Here is a 26,373-nt window from a genome sequence, read left to right as displayed (position 1 = left end):
CTCCCTGATAAAGAGTAACTCTGTCCTGAAGGTCACAATAAGATCTTCCCAGAGCCTTCTCTTCTCCACACTGTACAATCCCAGTCTCTTTCTTCATTGAAGAGAAGCCTTTCTTCATTGAAGAGGTGCTCCAGCCCTGTGATCTCCTAGGCCATAAGTATATATTCAGGCAAACCTCAGAAAGAAAATGAATAATAGATGGACATTTCTTACAATATAATTGTGTGTACCATTTTATCTTCTGTTATAGGCTCTCCCACCATTTTATGGAGTTATCAGCATTTAAGTTTCTGCCCATCTCCTTGGAAGTGGGAAATGCTCTTCTCAGAATAATAACTTTTGATATCTATATAAGCATAGTATAGGATGAAATTAGAGACCAAGTTCTTCAGCTATATAAATTCATTTTCCTCATCTAAATGAAATGACAGTACACTGAATTTCACCTTCTTTCCAGTACAATCTTTTTTATTTTGTAACTGCTTTTCTTGTGAGCTTTTACATGTGGTATTTTAATGCCATGTTTATGAGAAATTAAAATACTTCCAGAAAGTATTGGTCATGAATATCCTTTAGTGAAACCTCTGAGTGGCCAATTTTCATATTCTCAACAGAACAGCTTTACTGGTGGCTTTGTTTGTTGTGGCTCAATCTGAATGTACACACTGAGGACTGATATAAATCAGTATCTTCACACTGACAGTGAGATGACATTTTATGACATTATTAACCCTAAGTTTGTTCCCAACTCTTTTTTAAGTACCTTGATTAGAATTTCATTTTGCATATGAGCAGTTTCTTTTCTTTTTGCTGCCAGAGCCCAGCTTCTCCAAATTTCTTATTAAAGTAGCTAACATTCTGGTGAAATTGGAAAGCGATATAGACGAGTGACTGGGGGAAAGAAAGCAGAGAGTATAGCTTCTGGGATTTCCAAGGCAAGCATATGCAGGAGTCTTAATAGTTTTGCCACCTGTGAATTATTTGAATACATCTCCCTGACCAGTCCCTTCATCTATTTGTGCAGAGAAAGAAGTGGTATGTTCACTAATTATTCAGCACATCGATTTTCATAGTTTTAATTTTCATCTTCATTGCCTTTATGGAATATCTTCCAAAGCTTCAACCCTTTAGAGGTTGCCCTGAAACTTCTGCATTTCAGGGACTCCTTTTAGAGCAAGTTTAGTAGAGAGGGTGTCAGGGCAGAGGGAAGTGTATGTGATAACGTAAGACATCCTGAAATAAATTCCAAGACTACTAAAGGAACAAGACAGGAAATTATATGCAATTCATAATAAATTAAAACTGTCCCATAAAATGAATATAAATCATTTTGTTTCCATATGAATATACTATAGGGGTGTCAAATTTCCCCTTCTCGCTTTGTTGGATATAATCTCAGTCCCTGTTTGAAGTTTGCTAGTGTGTTGTTCAGATCCTGTGCTATATCAACAGAAACAAAAGTGAAAAGAAATACAGGAAGCAATAAGGTGTCCTACTGTTCTGGTGCTGGTATCAGATTGGTGGATTATTTATTTATTTACATACTGACTGACTGACTTAAATTTCTCTAAACCTGGGCTGTTAAAAGCATCTGTTGTTGAGGCTAATATAAATGCCCTTAACAAGCCCAGGGCTGTACTTTCATTTTTCATTTTGGATTAAAAGGAATGTGAATGGATTATGATTGTGAATATATTCTGGATATGACATTTTCATAGTTCCTGTTTAAAAAAGAGAGGGGGAGATTTTCAAGTTACTGTGTTATTGACAATGGTTCTCTTAAAAGGTCTAGCCAGGGACACATTTTAAAGAGGAATGATGTAAATTATTTGAAGGGGAGGTGAAATTAAACCAACAGAAATCTCTGAAACTGAAAACTTCAACATTCACTTCGCTGCTAATTCGAACTTGAGCAGTCTTGTGAGGGGGTCGGCCACACATCAGTGCTTGTAATCAGCAGGGCAAAAGGAAGTGGATTACCAGAGATGAAGACTGGCTTTTGTGCAACATACTGGCTCCAAAATGTGGATGTGTCTTTCATTTTATCTGCGGAGAAAAAAAAAACATGATTTTTTTTCACTGTGTGTGATATGAGAGGGTAGAATGACAGCAGCAACTGCTTATAACCTGGAATTTCTTACATCTTTGTAACTCAATTTAAAATGATGGAGAAAAAAATATCTATAATTTGGTACTCCTGGAAAATTCCTGCATGTCAATACTACAAAGTCTTAACAGCTGAGTACTCAGAGGGTTTTGACCACAACACAGAGTCTCTTGACTCAGTACCGGGTCTGGTTTTGTTCAAAAACTTCATTAGTGACCTGGATGAAGGGGCACAATTCACCCTCAGCAGGTTTGCAGATGATACAAAGCTGGGAGAGGTGGATAACATGCCAGAAGGCTGTCCTACCTTTCAGCAAGACCTGGACAGACTAGTGAATTGGGCAGAGAGGAACCTTTTGAACAAGGATAAAGTGTAGAGCCCTACACCTGGGAAGAGTAGCCATATGCATCAGTACAGATTAGGGGCTGACTTGCTGGAAAAGAGTTCTGTGATGCAGAACCAAGGTATTGGTGGACAGTAGGTTGGCCATGAGCCAGCAGTCTATACTTGTTTTCAATAAGGCCAATGGTATGCTAAAGTGCAGGAAAAAGAGTGTGGCCAGCAAGTCCAAGGAGGTGATCTTCGCTCTATTCTGCCCTGATAAGGCAGCATCTGTATTCTGCTGTGCCCAGTTCTGGGCTCCCCAGTTTAGGAACTTCTAGGGAGAGTTCAGCAGAAGGACAGAAAGATCATTGGGCGCCTGGAGCACTTCTCTTATGAGGAAAGGCTGAGCTGGAGAAGTCTGAGAGGGGATCTTATCATAGCTATATATATATCTAAAGAGTGTGTTGTCAAGAGGATGGGGCCAAGCACTTTTTTGTGGTACTGAGCAACTGGATGACTGGCAGTGGCCACAAACTGGAACATAGGAAGTTCCATGCAAACGTAAGGATGAACTTATTTACTGCGAGGGTGACAGAGCACTTGAGAAAGCTGCCCAGAGAGGTGATAGTCTTCTCTGGAGATAAAACCCTCCTGAACACTTTCCTTTTTAACCAACTCTATGGAACCTTTAGCAGAGAGTTGGAGTAGATGATCTCCAGAGGTCCCCTCCAAATCTCACAATTCTTTTGTGATTCTGTGAGAGCATTTTCCTTTAAAGAAACATCTACATTAATTTGAGATTAATTGTTTAATGATTAATACAGAGTAAAATGTTTTGTGATCTCTGAAATTTTTCACACACAGTCACAGAATGGCCAGGGTTGGAAGGGACTTCAAGGATCATGAAGCTCCAACCCTCCTGCCACATGCAGGGCCACCAACCTCCCCATTTAATACTAGACCAGGCTGCCCAGGGGTTCATCCAAACTGGCCTTGAACACCTCCAGAGATGGGGCATCCACAACCTCTCTGGGCAGCCTGTTCCAGCACCTCACCACTCTCTCTGTAAAGAACTTCCCCCTGACATCTACATAATTTCTGGGTTCTCCTCCCCAGCCCTTTCCTTCCTTTCTTCCTCCCTCCTTTCTACTTGTCTACCTGTCTGCCGTCTCCTTTTTTAATTTTTTTTTTTTGTTCCTTCTCCCTCTTTTTCTTTTTTAAATAAACACATCTCCTTCAGTTTTTCTGGCTCCATTAAGGCTTAATATTTTAATCCTTTTTATGGCCCTTTGTTATTAAAATAAACACATAAGACAGCTCCATTAGGTAACTAAGGGAGATGGCAGACCATCAAAGAGTAGAAGACTTTATTTATTTTGAATAAACTTCATAATTGTGGGTGTTTATCTGAAATTGCACAAGCCCTTGGAGACTTCTCCCTTCCCTGAATTCCCTCCTGATCATCTTTTCATGTAACCAAGGCAGCTGGGTTACCACCTGCTTCATGGAGCATGGAGCCTGATTCCTTCCAGGTTTACATGACAAGGTCTTCTAGTCTGGAGTTTCCAAAGCACTATTTCTGAATCCAGCCCATGTGCAGGTTAAGGCACATGAAATGACTCATGGTTAGATGTTATGGCCTCTGCAGAAATTTAATTTGGGGGGATATCTGAAGCCTAAGGTCAGCTCACTAAACCAAGGGAAAATGGCTAACATGCACTTCTTCAACATATTACCCCATGTCCTGGAGGAAGACAATGGTTTAACCATGGAGCTGGAGTTGCCTGCCTCATGTGGGCCATTTTTTCTTTGAGGCCAACAAACACAGCCAAGCCAGCATACAGCTTTCACTTCTTGGCTCTTAGAAAATGTGTAGCATGCACTAGGCATTATCATAGACTACAGTTTTCCTTTTCTCTTCTTCCCTTTCTCTGCACCCCTCTCAGCTCTTTTCCTGCCCCCAGTCCTTCCTATGTGAAAGTTGAAGTCTTTGAGAGTAAGATGCACTTTTGAACCTGTGCTATTGGGTGGGTTCCGAATTCTGGAAAGTGATTTCACCCATCCTGCATCTGAACCAGTCCTAGCCTCAAAAACTGTTCTGAGTCAATTAGGCGACAAGTCTGAGGTCGAGCCAGCTTGGACCTGCTCTGTATTGGATCACCCGTGCCTGGTGTTTACACCAGTACAGCAGGATTTAAATACAACAGGGTGCTATAACTTGGGTCTGCGAGAGCAAGAAAAAGAGCTCTTGTATTCGCATTGCTCCCCTGGTGTATATTTTCATATGGGTAACTGGAGTGAGAGATAGGACTGATCTGATTTTTATAAGACACTGTTATAAAATGTTATAGGGAGCGCAGCATGTAGTGTGTTGAAGTGATATGGTGTCAGCTCCATCCTCTGCCAGCAATCCCCCTGGCTGGCTGCTACCCTTTAAGAAGAAGAAATGAGCTCACGTTTGGCACATTTCTCCCGGGATACTACTTCCAGCCCAGCCTTGGGATTGACTGTTTAGCTCCTAAAGTACTGAGATGACTGTTTATCATTTCTTCCCTTTTTCTTGCAGACTAGAAGGCATGTACTCTTCTATGATGGGTCATGGGGATATGTTTTAGAAGACTGTATATATACAGCTATGTGACTTGCTTGAAGGCAGGAGGAATCCAACAGAGCAATGTGAACAGCACTGGCAATGTTTTGATCCTTCAGAGAGCACTTAATGCACAGAGCTGATGACTGCCAGAGGGTGCAGATATGTTCAGCATCTACTCATAGTGATAAGCCTGCCTTGCACGACTACACTGTTTAAGACTAAAAGACAAAAAGAACTCAGGACAGAATGGAATACCACAGCAAAGTTGTACTTGTGTCCCTGAGAGCTGAGCTAACAGTATGTCCATTGGGTGATTGGGTGTCTTTCCTCAGGGTAAAGAAAAATTGTCCACCTATTTCTCTCCCTGTTGACTCTGCTCATAGGACCAGAATAAACACTGAAAATCTGCAAGAAGATCTCAGTGAGATTTCCAGTTCTCACCTTTTCATCAAGGTATCTTACCCCAAGAAGCTGGTTTAGATTCTGAAGAAAGAATAAATGAAAAAAAAACCTAGAAAAAGATTAGGATTTTTTTTTTTTTTTTTCTGGTCTATTCCCTTCTAGGAAGCTGAAATGAGAAAATAAATCCTGACCCATTTGTCTGTACTGGCAAAGTCTGAGTATAAATTAATTTCCCAGAGTGCAGTATATACTCTTACATGTGTGTGCTTCTGTGCCAGTGCCTTCCTTGCATCACAGTCACTCAAATCAAGGGTTTCCAGTGCCAGGGGCTTTCCATAGGAAGTACTCTCATGAGCTCTTCACAGGTGTTTTGCCTGATCTTGCAAGTGCAAAGAAGGCAAAAGTTCCTAAGCTAATTTCCAAGACTGGAAGCCTTGGGCAAATGAGCTTGGACTGTTCTGCTCACAGCCTTACACTAGACAGGAGATAGCCTTGGTCCTCCAGGGAGCAGGGAGACAGTGCAAGAGGTACAGCCACTGCACCTCAAGAGCTCTGATATTTACCTCAGCTACTTCTTTCCAGATTGCTTAGCAGAGAAGTCAGTTTCTTAGCAGAAGTTTGCAAAGACATCCTTTTGATTTGGCCGTAGGGTATAGCGTGCCGTTAATCACAGGAATAATTGCACCCATGGTCACTCAGCACCTCAAATGCAGCAAGCAGCTCTGGCAGCTTGGGCAGTACAGCATTTGCTCTTTCCATCTTCTTTTAACTTCCACAAAATCAGAACATCCTTTCCTTGCGGAAGGATTCTGCCAGGCATTGTGTAGTCCCTCTCAGGGTGTCTGGCTGGCAGCTCTCTGGCTGAGGTTCACTGTCTTTTCATGAGATATGGTCAGGGTAATGGGAACACAAGCTATCTGTCACACCAGCTGAGCAACACTAATTCATTCTGACCCTGACACAGCCAGTTTGGGAAAACAGATTGATGTTCATTCCTACTCAGCTCTTGGTTATAGTGTTGAGGATACCATGAGGAGCTCTACTTGAATGAGTTGCATGAAGGGGGCAGATATCTAGTGAGAACTGAAGGGCAACTACTGCCATGAGGAATCTTAATGCTTCCAATTAATTATTCTGCTCTCAAGATAGGTTTTATCTTAAAAAATCTTTTCTTAAAAAAAAATAGTACTGGAAGAGCTGATGTGCTTCAGTTATACAGTACTATTTAAAGTGATGTGCAATTTTATGCCTAGATACATTAGTTTTTTGTACATGTGCACTGAAATTGGACATGCCAAGAAATTTGACTCATGATATTTCTAAGATAATAGCTTAGAAATGTTTCCACAGCTAGTCAGAAATGTCTTGCATGTCAACGCTTTGTTTGACAGTAATTACCAATATTAATTCAACTAGCTGTAATTTTTTTTTCAGCATTGGCTTCTTTTAAAAGCCAGAGATTTCCAACCAGTTTCCTATCTGAACTGTAATCCATCTCTTACCTTGGATGGAATGAAACAAAGATAGACAACCCTGTGAAAATGAATTCTCATAAACCGTATATTTACATTAGTTGAAGTTAGAAATGCAATTTTCCTAAAAGGGATGGGGTTACTGGCCTTGTCTCCTGCTCTTACGTAGGTAAGTGTTGAAAGCAGTTTCTACCTCGTTCACTACAGACATTTCTGTACCCTCTGAAGTATGTAGTTGACTCCAATGACAAGCTAACATCAAAGGATGATCAAAGATTACTCAAAAGAAAGAGAATGTATGGCTTGGCAAGTATTTATACAGGGATGTGCTTGGATGTATCTGAAAAGGAAGGGCAAAAAGACCACATAATAGGGAAAGATAACTTTCTGTGGTTTTTTTTTGTCCCTAATATCATTTTCACAGTAGCAAAAGAAAAGTGGCCTCAGAAGAGCCTTGCGTATTGTCACTGACAGTTCATCATACCCCTAAACAGTGGGGTATGATAAGAAACAGATGATCCAAATTTCTTAACCAAACCCAGTGATGCATATCATCTGGGAAATAACTGTGGCTTAAACTCTGTATCAGTGCCTTACTCCAACAACAGGTTAACTGCATTTTGTGCTACCTATATTGCTGTTTAATCTAGGAAACATACAAGTGTCTTGAAAAATATGAATTTAGCAACATTTTGCTGAAGAAGGAGGAAGACTGGAAACCTTTGTAACCAAAGAGCAATGAAATAACATGATCTGCATTTATACACACTCTTCTCTGTGTGACACTGACAAATAGTTGGCTTCTGTAGGGATACTACAGTTCCAAGGAAAATTTTAAATTAAATTCCAGTATGTGACTAAGACATTTATTTTCTTAAGGCTGAACTACTTTTGTAGGTCTCAGATCTGAGCAGAGGTCTTGCTACTTTTCGTGTTTCTCCCTCTGTGCATTCATACACACGTGTACACACATGCTCCTGAAAGAGACATGGTTTTCTCATCAGGAATGCAGCTCCTGGATGGTCAGGCAGCTGTTGTGATTTAAAGATGTGTGACACTTGTTGTGTTTTTCACATACTATTCCAGATGTTGTAAAAGATTTCTGTGTATACTGTGAGTTAATGGAGAGAGTACGAAAGACCTGCTATTCAGCTCATAGTTTGAATACAACATGAATGCTTGACAACTCTTAGAAATAACCATTAAACACTGATGCTAGAATTTTTTACAGTAAAATTGGACACCAAGCTCTTTTATTAGTCAGACTAATTTTGTTATATTCTAAGAAGCTCTTTTTTCAAGTCATATTTTAAATACTTCTCCCTCTCCCCTTTTTTTTAAAGATTTTCAATGCTATGATTTATCCACTGACAAGGAGTTCATTTCTTCATCCTTCTATTTTGTACACATGATCCTTCTTGCTCTCTTGGATAAATGCATAAGGTTTCCTTCTCCTTTGAGGATTATTTTAGGCATCCTCATCCCCCTTTCCTCTACAGCTGCTGTACTGGGTGTTAGCTGCAGGATCATCCTCAGGTTAATTGTGTATTAGTGTAATGAGATATAAAGAAAGAGCTGATTTTGATTTTTTGTTGTTGTTTTATGCAGGTCATTTATAAGAAAATTGCTTTCAGGGAGTGACGTTTCTACCACTGATGCTATAGATATCAGGACAAAACAGTGAGTGTTTCCTGGGAATCTCAGACTGAGATCCACCTGGATGGACAGGATAGGGAAGGAAGCTCTTTTGTAATCAGCAGCAGGTTGTAATGAACCTTGATGAGTGTCTGCATTCTGCTCCTTTGGCATATATTGATATTTGAAAGGTACCAACCTGGGTACTTCCGATAGGGATAAAAGACTTCTAAAACAGGAGTGTTACTTGAAGCAAGCTTCAGCTGGTGGCTGCTTTGCTTCTCTCATGTTTAGAGGCCGTACCTGCCTCTGCTCTGGTTGTTGTTTGGTTGTTTTGTTTTTCTTCTCTGTTTTATTTCCCAGCTTACTCTTTATGACAGTAACTTCATGTTTTTATGTACGTTTCTCAGCTTAGATGGCTTGGTTGAAAGTGGTTAAAAACTATGAATTAGTGGTATAAGATCCTTACAAAAAGTTTGCACTGAACAGTGAATCCTTAGCTTGTAATGGTAGATATTCCTTAAGCCTGCAGTGTAACCATAATCTTCTTCAGATTTGGCTCTTCAGGCATTGCTAGAATTTCAGGCACAAGCTTAACTGTACAGTTTGCAAGAAAGAAAACCACAGTACTTTCTTTAACATTAAACGTGGATAGAGTTGAAATGAATTATGTTTATTCCACTTGTTAAAAAAAAACTTGGAGCCTGTTCCAGCTTGAGATCACATGCTTTCTGGGAATATATAGGTCTTATAACAAATCTCAGAATGCAAATAACAGGCACATGGCTCCCCTCTGGGTGGGAGTACAACTTATTTCTGAAAAATTTGGACCTTTAGAATGTCTCGCTGTGCTGATGCTTATAATCTGTGATGAGGTAAGAGTACTTGGTTTATGTGATTTTACCTTGCAACCCTTTATAATTATGTCTTTGACTGGGCTTTCAACCAGTGCTAAACAACCAGGACAAGAATCCATTTTTTAGTTTTCTTGTGAAGTAAAAGCATAAATACAGACTTCTTTCTTAGCTGCAAAAAAGTACAAACACAAAGTTTTATTCTAAAAATATCCTTCAGAAAACAGCTGAAATAAACTTGATAAACTGGCATCCCGGTCCTTTTGTCTCACATTTATCTATTAATGAGATTGTATCTAGATGATGGATGGCATCTGTAAAATTGGTGCATGTGTGATCTTCTGCAGCTGTGGGGATCAACCACATTTTGAGTTTGAACACTTACCTTACCTTAGATTTTACATTTACCCATTTACCATTGTGTTGAAAATAAATCATATTGCATTTAAATAAAGGTAAGATAAACTGATAGTGTCAAATCATTGTCACTCATTCATTAGACATATCCAACATTATGCCTCACTGACTAAATTAATTCATGCTTTTTTTCCTAGCAGTAGATCCAAAGAAAAATTACATCATACTAAATGCTACGGAAACCTAAAACTGACTCAATTACTCATCTAAACTACCCTCCAAAACCTGTTTTGCAGAAGGAAGTACTGTATGTGTTTAAAATACCATTACATACTGCATGCCATGAAGCAAACTGAAAATGGAGGCTGGTAACAACACGGAATCATCAAGTTACTCAGCACAGCTAGCACAGTCCACTTTGGCAAAAGTGCAAAAAATGGGGCAGCAGGATCAGAGTAGTAGAGGTCCTTCACCAGAGCTGATAAAGGAGAGCTTGCCTTCTGTGTGCTTGGTTTAACTTCCTTTTTTGGAATTATTTGAAAAATTTAAAAATAAATTAAAAGAAAAAAAAAGTTTTAAAATTGTTTGGAGTTCCTTTTAAGTCATTCTTTTAATACTCAGCTTGTCTTCAGTGTTATTTTCTTGAGCCTCTTTAGTTTGATGACAGTTTTCATTTCACCTCAGTGTTCTTTGAACCAGATCTAAATGTCTTTCAAAAGGACTGGCTTTCTTTGTGTCAGCCAAATAGACTGCAAGGGACGTTTGTATATTTGCCTTCTAAAATGCACGCTCTGGTTAAAAAATGAAGGACACGTGCCTTTGAAGGGTGAATGAACAGCAACATAAGGAATGCAGCAGACGTCCACTGTGAAATGCCAGGGAGTTACAGCTGAGTGGATGGCCTGTTGCTTTATTCTGCCATTGTCCTGCCTGATGCTAGCCTCTGACTGAACTCTCCCTGTCAAAATAAACAACCATGTTTGGTTTCTTTGCAGGGAGGAAAACCCACTCTGCCCAAACAGACAGACAAGATCAGGTTTGGGCTATGCCTTGATGGAAGAAAGAATGGAAATAGAGGGAAATAAGAGAAAGTGGCTGGACAGGTGTCTTACAAATCTTACTTTTCTTTCTTTCAGACAATTTATCCATTGAATTTTGCCAATTTGCACACACTCTGAGCTAAGTTAAGCAATTTTAAAATGATCAGCTCTCATTTAGTTACTCTTAATTTATTGTGCCAGTCTATCTGGCTTTTTGGAATGAACAAAACAACGTAATTACTCTGTCAACTTGAGTAAGTTAAGTTCTGATCTGTGAGCTTGCTTCAGGGCAGAAGACTCTCAGGGGATGGTAGGAACAGCACTTGGAGTGTTTTTATCTTTCAGATGTATGGAGCTGATGACTATCAGAGGGTGCAAATGTATACAATACTGTGATCATTGGCTCGCTGTGGGAGAAACAGATTTGATGTGAGACTTTAGCCTTGTTACTGAGTTGAGTATAGAGACAATCAATAAAAGACATGCTCTTCATTTCAGGTAGCCTGGCTATTTATTTAGCAACACAGATGACACTAGTGGGTGTTCAGGAATGCCCTTGAAAAGTTTTGTAGGATTAAATGATTTACACATTGGAAAATATCTCTCAGTATTGGTGGTAAGACTATACAATGCATTCTTGGCTCATGAAAGTAAATGGAATAGTTAACCTCTTGCCTCACTAAATCCCAGTTAACATGCATTTCATATCCTAGTGTGCCAGACTTAACCCTTTTCTCCACAGAAACATTGTTCAGTTTGGATCTCAGCATCACATGATGATTTCAGTATCTTCCTTATACTAATATATATTAAAACTGCTCACAACCCTAAAGCATCACCAACACTTCCTTTTTTGCCCATGAATAACAGTATTCAATACTGGTGTATTCCAGTTGGTTTCAGATTTCATTACAAACTTTTACAGAGCTTCAGTGAAGATGAAACAATTTTAGTGTTGTGCTATCTCTGAAATAATCCTTGAATGTTGACAGCTGACATCAATCTTCTAACAAGTTCTAGCAGTGTAATGTTGCTTGCTGTTTTTTCTCTGGTGAAGATGTACAAAGCTTTGCTCATACACTTGTCTTCTCATTTATTCCAAATATAAGTAGAAGTGTAGAATTCAGTGTGTGACTGCCCACAGCAACATTTGAATGAGTACGCATTCTCATGCATAGGTACTTCGAACTTTGGACAGAGAAAATGTAATGATAGTTCCAATTCCTTAAGGTGAATGCATGAAAAGTTTTGTTAAATGTATTTGTATCATGTGGATTCGCTATGCTGTGGTTCATTTTCTCCTGAGCAGCACCTCAGAAGGCACTTTTTAATATGCCATTTCATAGTTTCTAACTCAGAGGCAAAAGTTAAAAGTGCAATTTCCAATGTCTCCAGCTCTCCCTCTTCCTTTTAATCAGGAAAATACTTTTCTTCACTGCTGCCCGAAGTACTCTTCTATAATAATCATCACCAGTCTCAAACTGAGACAGAGCAAGATACTCAAAAGATGAAGGCAAATTCATACAGCACTCTTCCCTAGAAGAGCATCTACCAGTCAGTAGAAATGCCAGAGAATGGATTTATTCAGTGTCTTCAATGACCATGACAATATCCAGAAACAGACAGAATTAAGCTAGCAGCAGTATTTTTTGTCCCTGAGATGGGGTTTTTTTGTGATTTTTTTTTCTCTCTCCCTCTCTTCAGAGCTCCAGAACAGCTCGCTCAGAGGAAGATCGAGACTCACTGTGGGATGCCTGGGGTTCATGGAGTGAATGTTCACGCACGTGTGGAGGAGGGGCTTCATATTCACTGAGACGTTGCCTGAGCAGCAAGTAAGTGGGAGAACGCTTTTTACATTACTGATGGGAGAATTTGAACTTCTGGTATGTGTCAGACTATAAGAAGAAGCCAGTAGAGGTCTTGAACTATGCTGAAATTTCCACCTCAGTGTTAGAAAATTATGGATTGTGTTTTATGACTCAGGCAAGCAGCCAACACGTTTGATAAGGCAGCACACTTTTAAAATATAGTGGGAACCTATGGAGATACAAAAGCTGCTTGGACAGCTTGCTTAACTATGCTGAAGGCTGCCAGCTACTGAAAAGTGAAACCTCCCTACACTTTTGCCATTTGAGCAGTAAGCCTTTTCACATATTTATACCAAACTACATCTAATTCACTAGATTTAGTGCCCCACAATCTCAGCCACACTGAGACTATAAAAGCATCATATTGACCCAATATGATATCCTGAACTATGTAAGAAAGAATTTACCCTTCTGCTAAGAGTATCCTATGAGTTAAATTTCAAGTTACAGTATTTCCATAGCAGCAAACTTTCTCCAGGAGGCAGGGGTCCATTTGACAAGTGCAAAAGATAGGCTCATCCTCTGCTATTAGCTCTCAATGGAACATGGGCAAGTCACTTGATAATATTTCCACTCTTTGGTGTATGAAATTTTCATCTATAAAATATTTCTAGCAAATGTTATTTCTTCATACTTCAGGGAAAAAAAAAAAAGGGCTGCATTAAACAGAATGTATGTGAAAAGTATTAACAGATTTCTGATAAAGGATATGAAGAAAAACTCCAGACTTTGTGCCTTCCTGCCATATTTGATACCTTGTATATTTAAACATTAAAAGTATAATACGATTTTCCATCCTGCATATTTTCTTATGTATTTTTTTCCTGTGCTTATAAACCTGATGTTAATAAAGCAATGACAGCATGTTCCAATTTCCTACTTTGCTTTTTAATCCATAGTGCTGTATAATGAGCACAAAGGATTCAATCAAACTCACAATAGAATGTTGTGCATTTTAACTATCTGTGGACAGTTTGGTCTCCTCTTTTCAGTAATTATTGGTTTAATAGTGTGCGACAGTTTACTAGAAGGGGAAGTAATAGGCAAAGGTATCTGCCACAACCAGCATAAAGAAACTGCTTTTCTATTCCATTCCCATGAAAAGAAAAAAAAATTCAGAATTGTTTTTAAACTTGGGGCCTAATTCTCATCTCATGCTCATTCCAGAGCAAATAGGGGTTCTTCAAAAGACCTTGCATTCAGGAACTGCCAAAGTGGGAATTTGCTTTCAGTGAGTGTATCTTAGAGAACTAAGTGATGTTTTGTATGGGCATAAAATCCAGGCATTTTAGGAGATCAGGAGCATCACTTTAATACAACGGTTTGCTAAGCGTCTGCCTCAGCTGTCATTAGAGGAGAAGAGTCTTTGGACTCCATTGTAGTAATAGTAGTCATGGTAGTTCTACAGTATGCAAGCATAAGCCATTCCTCTGGGTGGTCTTTCCCAGTAAGCATCTCTTTGATATGGAATAGGGAATAAAGATCCAAGTCACACAGTTCTACTTTCACACAGTACATTACTACTGGACCTTTGGTGCAAAAGCAGTGCTCCTGTCTTTAGAAACCAAATGCAAACTTTGGTCCATTCAGACCCAGGAGACCTTTATTTCCAGAATAGGATGCAGAAAGTTAATTAGATGCACAGTTTTTGCTAGCCAATGTCAATAAATCACAAGTAATAAAATTTGGCCTGGAATTAGCAGAGTATCAAATATGTGATAGATTTTCCTTTTTCCCAGTGTGTATGCAATTGCTAATGAAATAAGTGTTTGAAATCTTTTTCTTTTCCTTTTTCTCTTTTTTTTTTTTGTTTTTTTTTTGTTTTTTTTTGTTTTTTGGGGGTTTTTTGTGCTATGCAAGCATTTTAAGTTGCTAAGAAAAAAGCAGAGAGAAAGCAAGGGAAAAAAACTCACCGATACTTTGAATGTTTGAAAATAATGTTCTCTTGAAGTCTTTAAAATCTAGAAAGATTAGAAAAAATATCAACCTCTTTGGGACAATTTCTTGGTTGGTACAGTTATCTCATGTATTTTGCCACATGTAATTGCATAGCAGAATGAAGGAAGATACTACTCTGATCAAATGAAAAATAGCAACATATTTAGATGGTTTGGAGCAAACTTATTCTAAGTATTTTTGTTTCTGGAATGAATGTTTGTAATGTTTTATGCCTGTATGAGATGCCTGTATGTTCTGTATGAGATGACTTTCAGACCATTAGATGAAAGGACAGCCCAGAGCATCTCTTTGACGAAATGCAAAGACTAATGGCCCTTTCCTAAATACTGCTAGTGTTTGCAGTTAAATCAAGGAAAGCAGTTTTATTTCCAGCTTTTGTTTGCCAAAGTTATCTTAGTCCTTGTGTTATTTGTTTTGGGAACGTGTTTTGTGTTAAGCTTTTCCAGCTGTGACAAAAGAATGGGAAGTGTTAGCGAGAAACTCTATTTTCTAGTTTTTTAGATGGTAAACATTTGAGGGTAGGGGCTATTTAACATTACATGTCATTACAACAACTGGTCTTAATGATGCTAAGAACATTTAGTATGATAATGATATAAACAAATATGCCAGTAACATTAAGAGATGGGAGTTGTCAGCCTGAGTCAACTACACATCTATTATCCTGCACCTAAATGAAAATCAGCATGTGACTTAAGTGGCAGAATCAGCCCCAGGAAGATAACATTCTGATAATTAGTAGGTGAAGACTGGACTAGAACTCAAAGAATGATATTTTTCCTGCTTTTGTTGGCAATAACTCTTAAACTCTTCAGCTACTTTTGTTATTTAACCAGAAGAACAATACTCCCTTTGAATTTTACAATTGTTTGCCTCAGTGTACTTGTAATAATGAAATGTCCAGCCTCACACCAAGTTGGGTAAAGAGTTGTATATTTTTGTTAGTCCAAAATGTTTTGCCCATCAGTTTCAGCACCATTTTTGTTACAAAGCTCAGAAAAAATAAAATAATCTTTCTCCACTCCATCACAAAATGTCCTGCAGCAGTGATGGACGAAACCTATAGGGAGGAGAACCACTTCTGTTTCTCCTGAGAGACAAACTAGTTGTTGTGGTTCTACAGAGAAGTTTTATGAGATATTGGATATTTGGCTGCAGGGGTGCTGAAAATTCATAGGCTGCTATGAAAGTAATGCCTCCTATTTCTTTCCATGGAAACTACAAGAGATACAAAGAGCACTGTAACAATTTGATAGAGCATATTCTTAGCTATAAAATGTTATTTGCCAACATAGCCACTACCAGTAGCTATGCATTTTTGCCAGCCATGAAGAGGAGTCTGCATGGCACAGTGATAAAAATCTGCACAGTGGAGAGGATCCGCTGTAACACAGCTGCTACAGTGGCATTGTTGCTAGGGAAATGTTGCCTGTCATCCAGATTTCATCAGTGTCCTGGTTTCATCAATATTCCATATCAAGACATTGTGCATCAAGCTATTTACTGCCGGAACATAGTGCCAGGCAGCTGCATTCCTGCCCTTCCTGCCTCATCTTCTGGTAGTGTCAACTATTCTTACATGAGTTCTGTATCTCCCAGAAGAAAATACACTGAGAAGGGAGAGACTGCAGCTCACAGAATTCTCCATTTTGTTCTCTCCATGTGATTTCTGATTCCAGGTAAAAGAGGTAGAATAGCATAATGACGGGGGAGAAAGATCTCTTCCATTTCCAGTAGCACAGCAAGCAACACGTTCAGAACTCTTCTCTCTCTCATTGGTTGTATTTATTACTTGTATCTCCTTTTCATATTGTCTTATATTCTTTTATCATTTGTAGAAAATTAATTATCCCTCCTTATCTTGGTTGGGTTTTCATACTTTCCCCCCCCCCCCCAGAAGAGGGAATGGGAGGGGAGTAAAGTCATGTCACCTGTGATGAAACAGCTAAGTTGTGACAATCAGTCTGAACAGATGGAAGTCAGAAGGCACCAAATCTGGATATACTGTGGATATAGAAGGACAGTTCAGCCAAGATCAGCAATGTTCTCCATGGTCTTCAAACTGTGTGTGGGGCCTGGAGTTATGTTGTAAGAGAAAGTTTTTGTCTCTAGTCTGTCTCTGGCAGTTTGAGTGTTCAGCTTAGTGTCATGGTGAAGCAGTCAGAGTTGACAGTTTGTCCAGGTTTCAGAAAATCCAGAAGGATCACCCCTTTCCTATCCCAAAAGAAAGTACACATCACTTAAGCCACTAAGGGCTGTGTCTTGAACTTTTCTTCAATGAGGAGTTCAGTTGTTGCTCCTCCATGGATGGCTATTCTGATTCTGGCTTGTAGTGGTAACATGATAAAATTCATCACTGGTAATAATGCAATCCAGGAAAATGTCACCTTGGTGACACTATTGGTTATGCAGATCCTGAGAAATTTGCATACAGTATTCTTTCTGTTCCCAAGTGAGCATTTCTGGAACCCACCTGGTACAATTTTATCAACATTCCAACATTGCCACCATCATTTCCGGCTGCATTGAAACATATTCAGCTCCATACACAGTTCTTCTCTGGTTGTAATCTGCAGATTTGCATGGGCAAGCTCTTCAAGACACTCTTCATTTTGCGATGTGACAGCTGTGCATGGCTGTCCAGAATGTAGCTTGCCTTTCATGTCACTGTTGCCACTGCTGAAATGTACCACATACCACCTCACTGTGCTCACATCCACTGTTTACTCTCCAGGATCATTCAGCAAGCGCCAGTGAATGTCAATTGGTGTCATTTTTCCTGCATGGAGGAATTAAATGTCACAGCTTTCTTTCATATGCACTTCTGTGTCAAATGCCATTTTGTCCAAGTGCCCCTCTGCTGCCATCTCTCACACAGCAACAAGATGCAATGAAATACTGGTGTGAACCTCTATTGCCATCTTGGACCAGGCTAAGATAGGAGGCATTACTTTTGGAGCTGCCTTTATTCACAGGCAGAGCAGGTGAAGAGATGCTGGAATATGGCCACTGTCTGCTTCCTTGGGATGTGACAACTATTATAATCCATTTATGTCACAGCAGTACTGGAGTGAAAATAACTTTATATTATAAAGCATAGTGATAGTACGCATGTGTGTCAGTCAAGATATTTAATAACTGTGTATATGTTGATTCAGGCAAACTGAAACAGAATAATAAATGAGGAAATCTTCTTTAGATACCTGAAAATCTGGGATTTAATTCATTTACTAGGTAAATAAATTTACAAATTTATTTTATGTACTTGGTTGTTCAGCCCATTGCAATTGCATATTATTGCTGGATTAGATAATCCATAATTAATTCTCAGTTTTATTGTAGCTTCACTTGGTCACCTAGTAAAAAAGCCACTTAAATGTATGTTTGAAAATAGGTGTAAAAAATCAGCTAAATTTGCAAAAACTCTGTCAATTTTATGCTGCATAACATTTTTCTTCTGACACAGTAGTCACAAGAATTTTCTAGACAGAATAATTCCTCTGCTATCATAAGGTCTATAGAATAAATAGCAAAAAACTTTTTGAATCATTGCAAACATAATTGCAAAATTAACTGTAACTTAACTAGGACTAGAGAGAATGGCCTTCAGTTTTGCCAGAGGAGATTCAGGTTGGACATTAGGAAAAAATTCTCTGGAAGACTGGTCAGGCTCTAGAAGAAGGTGCCCAGGGAGGTAATGGAAGTCACCATTCCTGGAGGTATTCAAGAAGCATTAAAATATTGTACTGAGGAACATGGTTTAGTGGGAAATATTGGTGATAGGCGGTTGGACTGGATCATCTTGAAGGTCTTTTCCAACCTTGGTGATTCATTGATTCTGTGATTCTATAAATAAGACCCACAAATCTAAATAGCATTCTGTAACACATGTCATAGAATTCCCAGGTCACTTGAAATATCAAGTGGGAGGATGATTCTCTCTATCCTGGTAAAAATATAACTGTATGCTAATGACTGTAAATTATTTTCAAACTCGCTTAACAGCTGTTTTATCTTCTGTTTCAGTAGATAACTGTTACAGTTTTATTCTGTTATGGTCATCCTCCCTGCTATATTAGGTGATATAAATTTTTGGAAGAAGTTTTGAGTAATTTAATTTGTAGACACTTCCGGTTAAAGCTGTACCATCAGGCAGTATTTTAAAAAAACTATTTTATTTACCCTGGGATTAGTCAAATCCATGTTTATAAGAACCTTTCCTGTTTTGATCTGATGAAGAAGCACTTCCAGTTTTCAGCAGAAATCATAGTTCCATTCATTCTAATGGCAGAAGCACCAATCTTAAATCTGAGTCAATACTATAGTACTCTGAAAATTTTACACAATTTAGATCAGCAGTGTGGTCTGTGGAATGGCTGCTGGTTTTCTTTGAAGAACAGTTACTCACATTATGCTAGCTATCCTAATCTCCATTTACAGTGCCACAGTAAAGTAATTAGAAAGAAATCAAATGCTTTCATACTGTTGTGTTCCCCTACAAATCATTACTAGATCTGCCACAGGAATATTACATGCTATTGTAGGTCAGAAACAGATCTGCGCTATAATGAAAGGTAGTCAACCTTGTACCCAGAGTTGAGAGTGATAGATATTATTTACATACATACGAATCTGGATTGAGATGTGGACTGCCTTGCAAAAACGTCTGTGAATCATTTACTTGGAGCCAGTTTGGCGTAGCGGCTAGAATGCTCAAAAGATATGGGTTCAAGCTCTCCATTCTGTGTTTTCCTGCACTCTGCTCTGGAGCCCTCAACACAAGAAAGAGGTGGAGCTATTGGAGAAGGTCCAGAGGAGGGCCTCTAGGGTATTTAGAAGGCTGCAGCGCCTTTTGCACAGAGGGAGAGAGCTTGGTTTGCTCAGTCTGGAAAGAAGAGGAGTCCAGGGAAATGTCATTGAGGCCTTCCGGTACTTGAATGGTGCTTATAAACAGGAGTGAGAGCCACTTCTTAACGAGGTCTGGTAGTGGCAGAATCACAGAATCATAGAATGGATTGGAAGCAGCCTTTAAGATCATCTGGTTACAACCACCCTGCTGTAGGCAAGGATACCTCCCACTAGACCAGGTTTCTCAAAGTCCCATCCAGCCTGGCCTTGAATGCTTTCAGTGAGGGGGCATCCACAGCCTCACTGGGCAACCTGTTCTAGTCTCTCACCACCTTTAAGTAAAGAATTTATTTATAATATCTAGTCTGAACATACCCTCTTCCATTTCAGAGACATTTCCTGCTGCTACCTGCCCTCTTAAAAAGGGAAATGATTTTAAACTGAAAGGAGAGATTTAGGTTAGATGCTAGGAGGAAATGTTTTTCTGGTGAGGCACTGGCAGAGGCTGCGCAGAAAAGGTGAAGCACAGCACAGAGGCTGCCCCATCCCTGGATGTGCTCAGGACCAGTTTGGACGGGGTCTTGAGCTGGTAGGTGGAAATCAGTCTACAGCAGGGTGTTGGGACTGGATGATCTTTAAAGTCCCTTGTAATCCAAGCTATCCTGTGATTCTGTGATTCTATGAGTCTATGATGTACTGCTTATAAGGCCACATTCACTGGAAAACTCCTCTATGTTCATAATCCTTTCAATAAATCCGTTCTGAGATTTAAATGAAAAATAATTAAATCAGCAAGGTCCTTGCATGGTGTGGAGTTTTTATCAGCCATACTGCATTTAAGATGGAGTTAAGTTGTGATGCCATAAAGCCACAAATTGTATGTGAGAGAACAGGATCAGTTTAGTGGAGCTGGGATAACACATAGCTCAGGCGTAGGTTCAAACTTACTCAAAGCACAGGAAACTTGGTGTTTGTATTCAGCACAACTGTTTTGTAGAGAACAGCTGCAGAGCTTGGATCTAGTTCTGAGTTCAGGCATGTTAAGATTTGGGATATTAATACTTTGGTGCCAGTGATAGGCTCTAGATGCTATCTTTGTGATGCACAGACCAGGTGAGATTTAATATTATGTTTTCTCTTAACTATAGAGATGGTCCTAACCATTGTTTTGCTGAAAGGCGTTTCTTTAATTGCTGCTTTTTTTCTTTCATTTCTTGGCTAGTGAACAACTGAAAAATATTTTCAACTGTAATAACTTGCTGTACATATGCAATTGTATGTTCAATTGTTGTATGTTCAAATTAAAGAGACTTTTAAAAAATTCTTAGGAAAATTAAAAATACTACAGTGAAGAGCACAAGAGAATAACTGTATATTAAATTATCCCATAATCAACAGCAGTCTGAAAGAAATCTGGTATTTTTTCTCCTATTTTTCCTTTATTTTTCTCAAATTTGGTTTTTCTTATTTCAATTGTATTGAATGGCTCTATTTTAGTGAAAGTTTAGAGAGTGCTATTTATTGCTTGCTGTTAGAAAATAGCACTTAGTGGTTCTGAGTAATGCAAAGAATATTTTGAAAGTAAAAATTGAAATAAACTGTACTCTGTTTAGCAACTTTTATAGTGAAAGTCCAAGATGTGCCTTATTTTTGAATAAATATTATGCCAGCCTTAAACTCCAGCAGTAACAGAAGCTATCCAGAGTAAGATCTTTGTGTTAGTGGAAGCACTGTTGGAACTATAGATACCCACTGTAAGTTCCAAATAAAATTCTCAATCTTAACTCTTCCCCTTAACTTCTGGAATTTAAAATGAATTTGTGACTTCAACTTAATGTTATTTTTAGAATGTTATCTTTTATGTCTGCCAAGATCAATAGATATATTAGCTTTTATGGACTGCTATTTTGCCAAGGCTAAATGAATGGCCAAACATCATAACTGGACTAGCTACCTTTAAGTTACTTTGGCTATTTCTAGTGTTGTAGCCTATCGTGTAAATAAAATTTTAGAAGTTAGATGTCATTGTGTAGGAAATATTTTGCCGTTTAGGTTCAACAACGTTGTTCACATGTTCTTCAAATTCCTAAACAATCAATAAGATTTGGATTTATGTTAATTGTCACATAAAGCCTTTTCTTTTTAGATAGTGGGACCAAACGTACCCTCAGCAATTTTGCTAGTGACATTAAGCTGAATTATGCAGTTGATAAAATAGAAGGAATGGATGCCATCCAAAGGGACCTGTACTGGCTTGGAAAGAGAGCCTTAATTAGATTCCACAAGTCCAAGTGCAAGGTGCTGTACCTGAATCTGGGCAATCCCAAATGTGTGTACAGACTGGGTGAAGAACTCATTGAGATCAGCCCTGCAGAGAAGGACTTAGGGGTTCTGGCAAAAGAAAAACTTAACATGAGTCAGCAGTGTGCACTGGGACTTGCAGCCTGGATGGTCAACACTATCCTGGGCTGCATCAAGAGTGGTGGCCAAGAGATTAACAGTTTGCGCTTGCAGACCAGAAGGCCAGCTGTGTTCTGTGCTGCATTAAAAGAAGATTGGCCAGCAGTGAGAGGGAGGTGATTGTCCCCCTCTACTTATTTCTTGTGAGGCCCCATCTGGAGTACTGTGATCAGGCTTGGAGCCCCCAGCACAAGAAGAACATGGAGCTCTTGTAACGGGTCCAGAGAAGATGGTGCCCTCTCCTATGAAGAAGGGTTGAGGAAACTGAGCTTGTATAACTTAGAGAAGAGAAGGCTCCAGGGAGACCTCATCATAGCCTTCCAATGTTTGAAATATTTTTCTTACAGGTGTAGCACCAGAAGTGGTTATCAAAAGATGTGAAAATAAAGAGAGTGAATATTGTCCAGCGTTACATTAATTTTCAAATCCTGTGGTGAATAGTTGCATCAAAATTCTGATCCACAGAAATAATCTACCTCTGGTTCTCAGTTGCTTGCTTATGTGGAAACTTAGTTATTAAGAAAAGCATTTCAAACTCTGATGACCACTGAGAGTGGCAGGAGTTTATGAGGTCTACCTCTGCACATCTCTTTCATCACCTCTGGTAATTACAGATAAAGGCAACTCTGGTTTGGGATTACTATTCCTTCTGGCATGGATTATTGCAAGGCTTCTAGCTCTAGCTGAGCACAACAGCACATCTACTTTAGAACTTTGAGGGGGGAACTTGAACTAAATTCCTCTACAAACTGGAGCCTGAAGAAATAAATACCAGGCTTTGGTGTTGTTTACATTAAATGAAGTGAATATTTTAATATATTAAAAGTTGTTAACCTCTTTCATAAACTTTACTGGAAACAAGTGACTAAGTTTGAAGAATGAAACATGATTCCCAATAGCTTGCTTTTCTAACATATTCATGTGATAATAATTGCTTGTCAAGCCAAGCCCTGATCCACCTTCTTTCTCAGCAAAATCTCCTGCAAAGTGGGCCTGATGACAGAGAAGACTGTAGAAGTAGCTTTTATTGCTCCCCCTCTTTGTGTGCTCTCCAAGACTAATTTGCTATCTGGGGTGAATTCTGACATTTCTGAGTGTCTGTATAGTCTCTTGTTGATCATAGGTCTCACATTTAATCCACAGAGATCAGAGGGTATGTGATGTCTCTGCGACATAATGTGGCCTTACTAATCTGCTGTATTCCTTCCTTGGAAGCTAACTGCCATGTGCTGTGCTATTCTGCAAAGCATCCAATGATATGTGTCATTAGTTCAACCCTTACCTACAGGAAAAAAATGTGGCTCAGTCCAGCATCGCGCAAGGAGCTGTGTTTTTCTCTCCAGCAGGATTAGGTTGATTTCAGCATTCTCTGCTTTAAGCAGAGAAAGATTTAGAAACAGAATTTGCATTTAAAAATCAAGATCTTTTTCTTAAACAGCTACTCTTTAAATCAGCTTTTTATTTTCCAGATTTTTTTAACCATCTATTTTCAACAAATTCTGTAAGTTTTAGTCTCACAGTGGGTGCCTGAGATTAAGAGAATCTGGAATACCGAAGCAGCATAGATCTGAAACACAAAATATTCTACAAACCTGCCATGAAAATGTATGAGCTTAGGCTGAAAACAGCTTTCAGGCTTTTGGCTGATAGTTGATAATAGGGAACTAATGATTTTAAACAACAAAACTCATAAGTTTGATCCTGGCAAGGGGACAAAGGGAGTTTTGCAAGAGTGGTTCCTAGCATTCATGAATCATCACAGCATTGGCTGCATCCAGAACTGCACATTTGTTCTGAACAACTCTGGCCATTAGCCAAAGGAGAGGAATTGGAAGAAAAATCTGAGTAGTTCTGTGGCAAATGTCTAAGTGAAAGTACCTGTACTTTTCCATGGTGCAAACAATAAGCAAAAATTGTGTTTTTTTATTTTAAAATGGAAAATATGAACTAAATGTGTAAAGAGGAAGTTACTATGAGGCAAATGACAGAAAGGAAGTTTCAATTTCCGTGGCAGATCAGTGCTTCTGAGGTTAATAAATTATGGCAATTCAACAGCAGCAAGTCTGCACAGAGGAAAGGTATGCCTGATGGGTTGTGTGGCATTTATGAGAGAGATACGGGGTGCATATATAACTTGCAGGATAAGAATTGAGATTGTGAGCTAGGACTGCCCGCATTCTGCATGTATGTTTTTTCATTTGCTCTTGATAGGTGTAAATTAAGAGTACCTTTAGTGAATGTCTTGGAGTGTAAACAGAGCTTTGGCAAGAAAAACAATATTGCTCAGAAATGACTGGCATGTTGCTTGATTTCTTTTGCTTTTTTTAATCTCAATACTGCTATACTAGTTGACACCCTATTATGAATATTATTTTAATTATTTTATTGCTAAACTGTTTTTCCTAGTGCTGGATGTCTTCTGCACACTTTTACGTTCTGCGGATGCATGCAGTGGTAAAAATTTTTGTGAATTAATTATGTAATATTATAAAAGCATGAAATGTGTGCTATCTCTGTTATGCTTTTAATAGGATTGTTATATGCTAAATGCTCCAGAGCACAACGTATTATCTTTCTTTCTTGTTGCTTTTTTTTTTTTTTCTGAAAAAAATGATTGGCTTTATTTTCATATTTATCTCCTCTTGCAGTCATTTATACCATGATGATATATTCATAATATCGTGTTTTTCCCTGATTTTGTACTCAGAAAGGTGAGACTGACTACTCAAGGAATTTTACAATTAAGTCTTATCTCCTTTCAGGTATGTGAGAAAGGTAGAGGGAAGGATGCTTTCAATAATTTAAAGGCAAGCCATTTGGTTTATTCTAGAGTTAACAACAGTGTGGAAAAAGTTTAATCTTAAAAAAGAAGAAAGAAAAAAGAACCCACACAAACTCATGCAGATGATGTCTTTTCTCTTGGATAGTTCGAAATGGTTTGGATTTAAAAGTTCAGTCTTGGCAGGCATTTAGTCCTCAAGGAATGTGTGCTTGTTAAATCCTGACCAAAAAAAAATATATATATATATATTTCATATATATATATTATATATATGAAATATATATATATATGTATGAAATTAAGAAATTAAAAATGTGAGGAATTCCATTCTTTTGAAGAATAATCTTTAAAACCAAATTGAACTCTGATTTATACCAAGGACCTCCATGGAGTAAAATCTGAGCTCATAAAACACACAAATCTCAAGATCAATTACTCAGAGAGCACATTGCTGAGGGCTGAAAAGGTATCTGGATGCTGACCTTTCCTCCTGGGGGCCTCCTGACATCTGAGCTGGTATGAGTCTGCTGCACATGAAGGGGAGCATATGTGGGGGCTCTGACACTTTTTGACCCCTGCTGGTACAGCTCTTTGGATGCCATTGTGCAGGAGGGCCTGGAGAAGTAGCTAGAGGCTGGTAGTTTGGGGGCCTGTTTTGTCCTCATATCTTCCCCCTGCACCAAGAAAGGAGAAGTCCCTTTGATAGTGGGCCACCAACAGATCACTAATGGCCCAGAGGGGCAACCTGGTTGCATCCCAGCTCAGAGCAGTAGAAGGGCAGGCTCAAAGCTGTATGCAAGCTGGGAAACTCTGGTGAATGTGGTTCAGATGTTAACAGTCAGCTGTGCTGTGCATACCAGTCTCCAGCCTCACTTGTAAGCTAATGCTACCTTTTAGAACTTCATTTTCTTAGGTAGGATCTGGGGAGTTGTAGAATTCACATCTCAACATCCATTCAGAGGCAGAGAGGCCTTTCTTTCTGGGAAGAGGATTGGTGGGGGGACTTGTTGATTTGACATCCTCTGGAAAAATACAGGTGCAGTAAACACCTTGTGATTGTTACATTCAGCTATTAATGTTTTGTGTTTGTTTTTAATTTTTGGACACAGGACCTGTGAAGGGCGAAACATCCGATACAGGACATGCAGCAATGTGGTAAGTGAAGTCTACCTTTGATATAACTCAAATCATCACGTATGAGTGTTCATATAACAAAGTTTATTTGCTCGTGTGATAGTGGAAACACAATAACATCTAAACCTCCTTTATATCACAATACCTCTAGCAAATCATTGTTGCTTTCTTAAGAAGCTGGCTCAACAATGGCATAGCATGGTGCTAAAATTAGAATTGCAGTCACAATCTTTCTATGGAGTCTCTCATTGAAATTTCAGAATTGCTCAGTTGCTTATTCCCACTCAGCAGAATGAAAGTCCACTTATGTTCCCAGTGCTAGTTTTGCAGGCAGCTGGTTTACATTGGATCATCTGTCAGGTTTGAGGATTAAGCTGTTAAGAACAGAAGACAAGTTAGTAAGAGATGTACGTTGCTGTTCACCTGTGTCCTCCTAGCACTGTAATTCTGTTGCATATCTTAGAAAAGCAAATGCTTTTGCTTGCTATTTCTATAGTGAATGTAGTTTTCAACAGAATAAAATAGGAAACTTCAACTT

The 26,373-nt window shown here is 38.9% G+C and overlaps 1 protein-coding gene across 2 annotated transcripts in view; it reads left to right on the top strand.

The window, feature by feature from the left end:
- The window catches only part of ADAMTSL1 (ADAMTS like 1), a 352,419-nt gene that overhangs the window by 180,741 nt on the left and 145,305 nt on the right, over positions 1 to 26,373 (top strand). For both annotated transcript variants that reach the window (XM_052701099.1, XM_052701100.1), the window contains 2 exons: positions 12,489 to 12,616; positions 25,811 to 25,856. In XM_052701099.1, the coding sequence (XP_052557059.1) occupies positions 12,489 to 12,616; positions 25,811 to 25,856 (174 nt within the window). The remainder of the gene's footprint in view (positions 1 to 12,488; positions 12,617 to 25,810; positions 25,857 to 26,373) is intronic.

This window comes from Tympanuchus pallidicinctus, unplaced genomic scaffold (genome assembly GCF_026119805.1).
Source record: "Tympanuchus pallidicinctus isolate F22 unplaced genomic scaffold, pur_lepc_1.0 scaffold4, whole genome shotgun sequence".
Lineage (NCBI taxonomy): Eukaryota > Metazoa > Chordata > Aves > Galliformes > Phasianidae > Tympanuchus > Tympanuchus pallidicinctus.
Note: the sequence above shows the minus strand (reverse complement) of the source record. Positions and strands in the feature narration are given on the sequence as shown.